Here is a 12,183-nt window from a genome sequence, read left to right as displayed (position 1 = left end):
GGTTGTAGACTTCAGTTAATACAAAAAAATAATATAGGCTTAATTCAGGATAATTGGGAATTTTTTTTTTTTCCGCCTAGTCATCTCAATGGAAAAAGTGTACTGTTTTACCTGAATTCACTAAAAACCTTACTGTTTGAAGGAAAAAAAAATGCAAGAAAGTAAATTCAAACTTTACAGCAAATGTTTAAATGTTCATATAGTTGTACATATATACCACATTTGTACATTGTACAAATATACCACAGTTATGAATTAAAACAAAAGTGCTAAATTACCGGTAGTGATAAAAGTGCATTTGTGAGTAAATGCAGATGTGGACAAAATTGTTGGTACCCTTGATAAATGATCAAAGATAAAAAAATAAAAATCTGCATTGTTTATCCTTTTGATCTTTAATAAAATTAGCAAAAATCTAATCTTTTATTGAAGGAAAAGAATTGAAAGTGGGGGGAAAATCACATTATGAAATGTTTTTCTCCAAAACACGTTGGCCACAATTATTGGCACCCCTAGAATTTTTTTTATGAGTAAAATAACTCAAGTATATTCCCATTCATATTTACATTTTTTTTTTAGCAGACCAGAGTGATCATGAACATGAAACTGTCCAGCCATGACTTCCTGTTCCACAGGAGTATAAACATGAGGAAACACAAAGGCCAAATTCTGTAATCATTCATCACAATGAGTAAAACCAAAGAATATAGTTCTGATGTGCAGCAAAAGATTGCTGAGCTTCACAAAATAGGAAGTAAGAAAATACTTTGTAAAAGAAAATACTTTGTAAGAAAATAGCTAAAGCATTGAAAATCCCTATTTCCACCATCAGGGCAATAATTAAGAAGTTCCAATCAACTAAAGATGTTACAAATCTGCCTGGAAGAGGATATGTGTCTAAATCGTCCTAATGCGCAGTGAGGAGGAAAGTTTGAGTGGCCAAAGACTCTCCAAGGGTCACAGCTAGAGAATTGCAGAGATTAGTTGAGTCTTGAGTCTCAGAAAGCCTAAAAAAAAGATCAAACAGCACCTACATCACCACAAGTTGTTCGGGAGGGTTTCAAGAAAAATCCTCTGCTCTCATCCAGAAACAGTCTCCAGCATATTCAGTTGTCAAACACGACTGGAACTTCAAACGGGACCGACTTCTATGGTCAGATGAAACTAAAAAAAGAACTTTTTGGCAGCAAACCCACCAGATGGGTTTGGTGCACACATGGATAAAAAGTACCCCATGCCCACGGTTAAATAAACTGCTGGATCTTTAATGTTGTGGGCCTATTTTTCTGCTGGAGGTCCTGGACATCTTGTTCAGATACTTGGCATCATGGATTCTATCAAATACCAACAGATAAAAAATCAAAACCTGACCACTTCTGCTAGAAATCCAATAATGGGCCGTGGTCGGATCTTCCATCAGGACAATGATCCAAAACAAACATCAAAACCAACACAAAAATGTGTCACTGAGCACAAAATGAAGCTTCCGCCATGGCCATCCCAGTCCCCTGACCTGAGCCCTAAAGAAAATGAGTGGAGTGAACTGAAGAGAAGCACCACCAACATGGAGCTGGGAATCTGAAGGATCTGGTGAGATTCTGCATGAAGGAATGGTCTCTGATCTCTTGTCAGGTGTTCTCCAAACTCATCAGGCATTATAGGTGAAGACTCAGAGCTGTTATCTTGGCAAAAGGAGGTTGCAAAAAGCAGTGAATAAAGGGGTGCCAATAATTGTGGCCAACGTGTTTTGGAGAAAAACATTTATTTCATAATGTGATTTTCCCCCCACTTTCAATTCTTTTCCTTCAATGAAAGGTTAGGTTTTTGCTAATTTTATGAATTAAAGATCAAAAGGATAAACAATGCAGATAAACGGTCCACATCTGTAGCTTGCCCAGATGCATATTGGCAACACAAATGCCTTTTTTTTTTTTTTTTTAAGATGGGTGTGTCTTGCATCTACACACAAAAGCAATGAGGTGAATTGTTCTTAAAGTCCTTGATAAGCATATGAAAGAGTCTTTAGCATCAGTATAGAGAATGCCAAATGCATCACAAAACTGTATTCTTCACCCCCTCTCCGCCCAGCAATTGTTCAGGCCAATCTTTAACTTTACACATTCTATTAACTATAAACTTTGCAACCACATGTCAGCTAACTCTCATTAGAGTATTAGCAGACTGTAGGGTTAGTAGAATAAGATCACGTGGTTGCAAAGTTATTTATAGTCAGCAGAATGTCGGTTCGGGGAGCATCAAAATAAAGTGTTAGCAGATATTAATCAGATAGTAATCAAAATAGTGCTACCCTAGATTTGTAACCCCACCTTGGAAAATATAGTTAGATGTACTTAGATGTACTGTAGCTAGATTAACTGGCGTGCTCAATATCATTGTCCAAGCCTGACATTTGTGTTTAGAGTACTTGTATAAAAAGGAGTTCATTAATGACTGTACTAAAAGATCCTTAGGTCTTGTGGCTGCAAAGAAAGCCCAAAATAACCCTGTTTTTGGTAATAAGCTGCTTTGAGTTTCTTGATGCCTTTTTATCCCTTTCTTGAACACTATGCCAAAGAATTTTGCTTTTAAAATGCTCACAATTTCTTATCAATAAACCAAACCTACCTAATTATATTTTAAATTTCCATGACAGAATTTCTCTGGTATAGTGGTATACATTGTAGGGATCATGTAGAACCCTCAGCGAGGTTCATTTGCATTCTGTGAATAGCTGAGGATAAAGGACATTAACAATATTCTAATATATTATGAAATAATCACAATTAAATTGAAATTATTAAATACTTTGATTATTTGAACATTTATCCCAGTCTTGCTCTGTGAATCATCAGATACAACATGGACTTTTTTTTGTACAAAAAACCCTTTATTTCAAGAAATTAATAAAGTGAAATATATAAAATAAAAGTGTTTCAATCAGAAAACTAAATCTGAATAAAACAATTGTTTACCATTATTCTATCAACACGTTTTCCTAAAAAACGTCAACTTCTTATACACACACAAGTGATGAGGATTGGAAGTTCTTTTCATCTCAGTCTGATGACAGAAGAGCTGAACTGAAAAATTCTATTACTAGCTTCTTATGGGGATTCCTCAATATAACAAGCATAATAAAACTGCTTAGCATTGTAAAATGCCACATAGGTTTCTGATACACCTTTAAAAACTGCTGAATCATCCTTAGAAAAAAAATGATCCAGAAATAATATTTTGAACTTTTTGGGGAAGTTTGTTTTTCAGATTTTCATAACCACAACGTCCAAGAGTAAAAATAATCAGTCACTCTTCTCTTCGTTCTGGTAGTGTCTGTACTCCGGTTTGAGCTCCCAGGTGTTCTTGTGGGTGCCTTTGACATTGTATATGCCAATGTCCCGAAGAATCTCCTTCAAATAAATCTGTAGAGAATGAGAAAGGGAGTTTTTATAGGTAGCCTTGTAGTGTACACTACATTCAAAAGTTTGAGTCAGTAAGATATTTTTTGAAAGAAACTGCTACTTTTATTCAGCAAGGATGCATTAAATTGGTCAAAAATGACAGTAAAGACTGTATTGTATTATTATTATTTATTAAGCACTATTTTAAACAACAGTCCGTGTAACTCACCACAGGCTGTTTTGTGATGTCCACCAGATCCTTAATGTTATAATACTGATGCTTTTCAAAGGCGGAGAACAGCATGTCCAGCACCTGCTGTTTATCTGCACGTGCTCTCTTCCCTTCTTCTTTCTTCCTCTTTTCATAGTCCAGCTGAGAAAAACAGGAACAAAGAGAGTGTGCATCAACAATCAGTTTTATAATACTTAAGACATCTGTCGGATGACACAAAAGCTTGACCTACATTATAGGAGTGATTAGCCACAGGTTTGTAGTTGGTGGTAACGGCTTTGTCGAGCTGTTGAGAAAACCTGAGCGGTTTAGATAACTCCTCGATCTGCAGTCTGCAACAAAAGACAACATCCTTTATGAGCTTTAGCTACAAACACATTCAAGTTAAGAATCAAACAGCATTTTTTCTTTTTCGATAATCCATTACACTTATATGTATGTCACAATATGGATACAAAAATCTGCTGCTACTTCTGTTTCATTGTGACTAGGTTTAGAGTTAAGATATTAGTTCATTTCTGAATTAAAATTTCCTGATAATTTACTCACCCCCATGTCATCTTTTTTCAGTCAAAAAAAGAAATTAAGGTTTTTGTGGAAAACATTCCAGGATTTTTCTCAATATAGTGGACACCCGGTTACCAACGGGTGGAAGGTCCAAATTGCAGTTTCAGTGCAGCTTCAAATGGCTCTACCTGATCTCAGACGAGGAATAAAGGTCTTATCTAGCGAAACGATCTGTCATTTTATAAAATAAATAAATAAATAATAATTTATAAATTTTAACCACAAACGCTCATCTTGCACTAGCTCTGTGATCCGCCACGCATGACGTCATCATGTTAGAAAGCTCACGCGTGACGTAGGCGAAAGTACCGATCCAGTGTCTACAAAGCGAATGTGCAAAGACTAAGCCAAAAGCCTTTTACCAAAAAAAAAGGTAAAACAATGATGTCGGACAATTTTAAAGTTGGAGGAGCAAATGAGATGGAATTTTTCGCCCTTTCGACCTTTCCAACGTGATTATGTAATGCGTGGCACATTGCAGAGCAGTGCAAGACTAGCATCTGTGGTTAAAAAGTATATAAATATTTTTTATTTTTTTTTTAGACAGTGATCGTTTCGCTAGATAAGACCCTTATTCCTCGTCTGGGATCGTGTAGAGCCCTTTCAAGCTGCACTGAAACTGCAATTTGGACCTCCCACCCAGTGAACCCCAGTGAAGTCCACTACATGGAGAAAAATCCTGGAATGTTTTCCTCAAAAACCTTAATTTCTCTTCAACTGAAGAAAGAAAGACATGAACATCTTGGATGACATGGGGGTGAGTAAATTATCAGGAAACTTTAATTCTGAAGTGAACAAATCCTTTAAGGTTTGCTTACAGTTAGTGTTCACTTGCTAGTAAGCTGCCTATTCGAATGCTTATAACAACATCCTGCTGTTATCTTAGCGACATGCTGACAAAAAAAAAAAAGAAAAGATAATTAATGCATTTATAGTTTACATAGCAAATAGCCTTTGTGTTCATAAACTCACAAATTATTTATTCTAAAAAGATTTTATTACAACTTTTGGTAACACTTAATTTTAGTGTCCTTGTTACATGTACTTACTGTAGTAATAACAGTAAATGAAGCATAATTACAAGCAATTAACCCTAAACCAAACCTTACTCCTAACCCAGTAGCACTTTTATTTTACAGTCTTGTTCCCCATATACATACTATGTACTTATTATAGTAATTGCAATGACTGGGTAATAAATAGGTACTCACCCTGAACCTAACCCTAAACCTAACCTCATGTAGTTACCTTATATTACCCAGTACTTTCTTAGGTAAGTACACTGTGAGTACACGTACGTGCACATACTGTAAAAGTGCAACTACTAACCCTAACCCCATGTTGTTAAATTACTATTACACATTACTTAAATGTGTAATTTTAATGTGAACGGGCCTCAATAGCAGTTCAAAAGGTTTTGTAACAAAGCTAGTGTGTGCATATTTGAACATACTTCTTCAGCCTCATGTAGTTTTCACTGACGGCTGGTCTGCATTCAGCTCTCTGCACCACCAGTCCTTCCAGTGAAATTTTATCTTTGTGAGAGAAGAGACATTAATACTCAATGACAGTTGGAACGAAGCAAACGCTGCTGCAACACACAGCCTATTACTGCTCAGTCATTACACCAGCAGTGAGACACGCAACAGTACGTTCTGTACAGTCTCTGCTCGAAGCGGTGAAATTTCAATACACCAATTCAATAGTTTAAATTAGGCCATAGAAAGGATTATTTAAATTTGCTTTTTTTTGGCAGATTGTCAAATTAAAGGCCATCAGACCATTATAAACAGTACAAGGCTTGACTAGGTCTTTCCTGGACCTCCACTCAAGCAGGGGGCGACGGTGAGCACTCACCTGGGCCTGTACCTGTACCTGAACCGCTGGCCTCGGCATCTGACTGCCCTACAAGAGGGATGGCAACATGAGAACGAGGGGGGGACATGCCAAAGTAATCACGGCAGGCCAAGCCTCACGCCAGATTTTTACACAGCAGTGAGCGAAAGCAAGCGCACAAATAGGCACAAACCACGCAGATACAACCAAAAAGCCACACAGAACCTCTGATCAATCAGAAACCAACGTGGAAATTGATCCAAATTAATCCAAACAAAAAATCACATACCAAAGGTCACTACCCTGTCTACAGGGCTGTGTAGATTAAATAAATAAATAAATAAATAAATATATTGTATTATTTATTTATATATTTATTTATTTATATATTTATATTTATTTATATATATATATATATATATATATATATATATATATATATAACAACAAAAAAACTGATATATACATGTACATTACCGTTAAAAGTTTGGGATCAGTAAGATTTTTTAAAAATACATTTATTCAGCAACAAATGCATTAAACTATCAAAAGTGAGAGTAAAGACTTTTACATTGTTACAAAAATGGCTAATTTAAATAAACGCTGTTTTTTGTACTTTTTCATTATGAATCCTTAAAAAAAATATCACGGTTTCCCTCCAAAAATATTACTCAGCATATATATATTTTTTAATATTGATAATAATAAGAAATTATTAAACATATTAAAATGCTTTTTGAAGGATCATGTGACACTGAAGACTAGAGCAATGGCTGCTGAAAATTCAGCTTTGCCATCACAGGAATAAATTACAATTTAAAATAGAAAACAGTTGTTTTCAATTATAATCATATTTCACATTATTACTGTATTTACAGTGTCTTTGATCAAACAAATACAGCCTTGATGAGCATAAGAGACTTTTAAAAACATAAAAGAATAAAAAATCTTACTGATCCCAATACACACACAAAAGGTTAGAATACTGTCATAAACAGTACATTTCAGGGGTGTGACGATACACTTAGCTCACGAGACGAGATGATACACGATATTGGGTTCATGAGAAAGAGATACTATTAAATACTATTTTAACAGTATTTCTAAAAATTTTTAATGACATTTGTACGACTGGAAAAATAAGTCTTTTATTTGACTGAAAGTCATGAAATGCAAAACAATTTTTTGGTGGTAATAAAAAAATAGACCTAAGTGAACAACAGCCTTTAAAATGACTTAAAATACATATATAATAACAATGATGAACCAAATATTTGGTTTAAATAAAGTATCAAAAGCAAGTTATCATGTGGTATTACTGAACAACACTGTTAAAATACATGCGTATACACAATATAAACAATCAAGTCACCATCATGCGTGACCTTTCCAACGTGATTACGTAATGCGTGACGCATCGCAGAGCTAGTGCAAGACGAGCATTTGAGGTTGAAGTATATAATGTTTAATTTTTTTTTTTTTTTTTTGAAAATGACTGACCGTTTCACTAGATAAGAACCTTATTTCTCGGCTGGGATCGTGTAAAGCAGGGGATCTCAAACACATTCCTGGAGCCTCCTCAACACTGCACATTTTGCACGTCTCCTTTGTCTGACAAACCCATTTCAGGTCTTGGAGTCTCGACTAATGATCTCTGAATCAGGTGTGCTTGATTAAGGAGACATGGAAAACATGCAGTGTTGGGGAGGCTCCAGGAATGTGTTTAGGAACCCCTGGTGTAGAACCCTTTGAAGCTGCACTGAAACTGCAATTTGGACCTTCAACCCATTGATCCCTGCTGAAGTCCACTATATGGAGAAAAATCCTGGAATATTTTCCTCAAAAACCTTAATTTCATTTCGACTGAAGAAAGAAAGACATGAACATCATGGATGACATGGGGGTGAGTAAATTATCAGGAAATTTTAATTCTGAAGTGAATTAATCCTTTGATCTTTAACATTTGACCAATGCTACAGCCACTGTAATTTCTTGAACAAAAACATGTTGAAATCAAAACATGCAAACTCAAAGCAAGGATTTAAACTTTTACTTTGAAATAGCGATGAACAACAATTTGCATATTTAGAAACATATTGATGTATTCTCCTGTGTCGGCATAGGTTTATAAAAGATTTACGTTAAAAATCTGGTGAAATGGCGCATGTTGCATTCCCAGATGAACGTTATAAGCAACCCAAACTCACAGCATATGCAGAGATGGAGTTTGTAATTAATTAATAACAGTACAACACTTCGCTATGAAACAAAGCACGTCAGACTTTATATCATTCCCAAATACACGTTATTAGAAACCCAAACAAACAGCACATGCAGAGACTGAGTTCATGTGGAACAGCATTTACTGTGAACAGAGCCACTGAGATGCAGGAAGAAACAAGTAACCTGCAAGCATGTAAATAATTAAAGCATTGAGCTTCACTCTGAAACCTGCAGCGCATATATTTGTCACATGCAGTAAAACACAGAACAATATAATGCAAGCACTGTAAAAGGTTTGCCACAAAATCAACTGTTCGCTTATATCACGAGACAGCTTTTCACCTCGACGAGAAATGTTGTCATGTTTTATTATCGCGAGATCTCGTCACACCCCTAGTACATTTACAATTGAGCTAGCAATTAAAACAAATTTATTAAAAAAATAAAATAAAAAATCATCCCCGAAAAACATATTTTTGAACAACTGTCCAGGAAACTCAGCAGAGAAGTGACTAGGCAATTTTGCACTCAAGCAAATTATAACAACTAAAGAAATCATCCATGATTGAATCCGAGGTGAATTAGGATGGCAACTATACAGAGTTGCTCATGCACACACAACACCCAAACTACACAAAACAAATCATCGTTAATCAAAGATAAAGGCAGTGAGTAGATTTGGCTTCCAAAACCAGTGATATTTGAAGGCCCATAATTGTCTTCTACCATCAAAACACCACACACACACACACACACACACACACACACACACACACACACACACACACACACACACACACACGATTGAGAGGCAGAGGTCAGCAACTGCAAAAGCTTAAGAGACCAGATCAAAGCTATCACAACCTAATATCTGATTCATCTCACAGAACAGACAAAGAGTAGAGAAAGTAATTGAATAGAACTAGAGGAAGAGAGAGTATGAAGCAACTGAAGTTTGTACAGGACATCCCAGAGATTGCACAAAATGACTAACCATATAAATTGTTTGAAAGCAAAAGTTAACAAAAAATAGTGATACTATAATAAATACTTTCATTAATAAGTAATTAACAACCATTATATAATTTTTAACATGTCATTGTACACAAATGTTAAAAAATGATCAGTACATGCAAGTATATGATTTAAAGTCTTACAGAACTTTTTAGGTGCAGTGGTCCTGATTTCGGACATCAAGTTGTGCCCCAAAGTATCAAAACTGTTTTATCATTTAAAAAATAAATAAATAAATAAAAAATAAAAATCAAACATCAAAATGTATAGATGTAAATATAATACTAAATAAAAATAATAATCAAATAATTAGTAATAATTTTTGTTAATGACTTAATAATGAAAGTTATCACTATATATTAATGAAAAGGGTAATCTGACTTACCCATTTTACTTACCCATTTCAATTAAAGACAAACGTAGTACTTTAACTGCAGGTCATTTTAAATGCATTCGTTTCAGGTTTTCTAAATTTAGTTTGATCACAAAGGCCTGGTTTCACAGACAGGGCTTAGATTAAAGGGTTAGTTCACCCAAAAATGAAAATAATGTCATTTATTACTCACCCTTGTGTCGTTCTACAGCCGTAAGACCTTCGTTCATCTTCCGAACACAAATTAAGATATTGTTGATGAAATCCGATGGCTCAGTGAGGCCTCTACTGAGAGCAAAGCCATTCAAACTCGCAAGGTCCATAAAGGTACTAAAAACTTATTTGAAACAGTTCATGTGAGTTCAGTGGTTCTATCTTAATATTATAAAGCAACAAGAATACTTTTTGTGCACCAAAAAAACAAAATAAAGACTTTTCAACAATATCTATATGGGCCTATTTCAAAACACTGCTTCGGAGCTTTACGAATCGAATCAGTGAATCGGAGCACCAAAGTCACATGATTTCAGCAGTTTAGCCGTTTGATAGGAGATCCACTAATTCGAAACAAAAGATTCATAAAACTCAGAAGCTTCATGAAGCAGTGTTTTGAAATCGTCCCATATAGATATTGGGGTTTTTTTGGTGCACAAAAAGTATTCTTGTCACTTTATAATATTAAGATAGAGCCACTGAACTCACATGAACTGTTTCAAATAAGTTTTTAGTACCTTTATGGACCTTGAGAGTTTGAATGGCTTTGCTCTCAATAGAGGACTCACTGAGCCATCGTATTTCATCAACAATATCTTAATTTGTGTTCTGAAGAAGAACGAAGGTCTTACGGGTGTAGAACGACATGAGAGTGAGTAATAAATGACATTATTTTCATTTTTGGGTGAACTAACCCTTTAAGCCAGGATTAGGCCTTAGTTCAATTAGAACATTTAAGTATCTTTTATTAATGTGCCTTAGAAAAAAATCATTACTGGTGTGCATCTTGAGACAAAACAATGGCACTGACATATTTTAAGATATGTCAGTGCAAGTTGCTTTCAGTTAAACAGCTCAAACATGCATTTTAGTCTGGGACTAATCTTAACCCTTGTTTATGAAACCGGGGGTAAGAATTTTTAATTCAAGATTCAAGCACAGCAATTCACAGCAAGCTGTTTTTAGTGAAATCCTGTTTCTCACCTGAAGAGTTCTCAGTAAAAACAGCTAGAGTCTGTCCACCGACAGTCTGCAAAGTGAATGGATGCTCTCTAGGGGCTCGTACCATAGAGGGCTTCTCCCCAATGGTGTCTATGGTGGTCAGCTCCTCATTAAGTGTGAAGGACACCTGTCAATCAATCAGAAAAAAACACTGACTTGACTCCACCTAAAGACACAAACCTACATATAAAAAACTTAATGTGTAAAGACATGCTAGTTACCTCTGCTTTGCCTTGATTCCTGTACGAGCAAAAACAATTGTGTGAAAATTAATGTATAAATGTTTAATATAAAGGTTGTGTTTGCAGTACTCCATAACATTAAGTTTTGCTACATACTTGCAAATTCGGAGCTTTCCAACTTCACCTCTCCCTGTTGCTTTGGTCCATTGCTGTGACAAATACTTTGGGACCTTTATGAAGTTTACACACCAACAATGGCTTTAAAACAATATAATAATAACACTGCAAGGCATATAAATCACATTGCTATTGTGGTATTCGCAGATGCTAAAGCCATGTTATTACAACCTGAATCATTAGCTGTAGCAGTTCATCATCGACTGTTTAACAAAGCACTTACTTTGACCAGCCATACACCCGTGTTCTGTTTTGCCCCAGTTAAATCCACCTCTCCTTTGTCTGACATGCTTGTTAATAGTTTAAAAATGTATATTCTAATTATTTCATGTGAATTTAATGCACCTCTTCCACACTATACGCACTTCAGCTAGTACATCACCAAAAACAAAAATCCGGTTGTACGGTGGCCAGAAAGGACAAAAAACAGAAGCGCTACACAGATTACAGTTAGTTAGGCTGCCACCTATGGTTGCCACAGAGAAATGTTTAACAAATAAACAAGCCTTTTCTATTTGTTCGATTAACCAGTTAAGTTTTAAAGATTTTCTGCATCGCTTTATTTTATTTAGTCAAAAAACACACTGCCCTCATTGCTGGTAAATGCAACTGACTAATATTTAGAAGTGAACGTTTTTGAGGAGTATTTATTCAAAGGAAAATTTACACATAACCATACATTTACTATAGTATAAGAAGAGACAGCAAACAATTCAGATATGCCTGTATAGCCTTAATACTTATAAATATCCCCTGTCTTCCCAGGGCAAATTTTAGGAAAGCACGAAAAAGAGTAATAATTATATACAGGTGCTGGTCATATAATTAGAATATCATGAAAAAGTTCATTTTTTTATTGTAAATTATTTTTAAAAATGAAACTTTCATATATTCTAGATTCCCTACATGTAAAGTAAAACATTTCAAAAGTTTTTTTTTTTAAATTTTGATGATTAGAGCGTACAG

At 35.1% G+C, this 12,183-nt stretch overlaps 1 protein-coding gene across 2 annotated transcripts; it reads right to left on the bottom strand.

Moving 5' to 3' along the window:
* Positions 1–2,865: 2,865 nt before the first annotated feature.
* Positions 2,866–11,696, bottom strand: gtf2f2a (general transcription factor IIF, polypeptide 2a). 2 transcript variants are annotated; one of them, XM_051889473.1, is made up of 9 exons: positions 11,441–11,696; positions 11,197–11,270; positions 11,080–11,098; positions 10,841–10,985; positions 6,055–6,102; positions 5,651–5,732; positions 3,863–3,962; positions 3,628–3,771; positions 2,866–3,419 (listed from the first exon to the last, which is right to left on the bottom strand). In XM_051889473.1, the coding sequence occupies exons 1-9, from the start codon at positions 11,504–11,506 to the stop codon at positions 3,300–3,302; spliced, it is 798 nt and encodes a 265-aa protein (XP_051745433.1). In that variant the 5' UTR covers positions 11,507–11,696; the 3' UTR covers positions 2,866–3,299. The 2 variants fall into 2 exon arrangements, with proteins under 2 accessions (XP_051745433.1, XP_051745440.1); XM_051889480.1 differs by lacking the exon at positions 6,055–6,102 and having other exon boundaries at positions 11,441–11,694.
* Positions 11,697–12,183: the final 487 nt, after the last annotated feature.

Source organism: Ctenopharyngodon idella, chromosome 1 (genome assembly GCF_019924925.1).
Source record: "Ctenopharyngodon idella isolate HZGC_01 chromosome 1, HZGC01, whole genome shotgun sequence".
NCBI classification, from domain to species: domain Eukaryota; kingdom Metazoa; phylum Chordata; class Actinopteri; order Cypriniformes; family Xenocyprididae; genus Ctenopharyngodon; species Ctenopharyngodon idella.
Note: the sequence above shows the minus strand (reverse complement) of the source record. Positions and strands in the feature narration are given on the sequence as shown.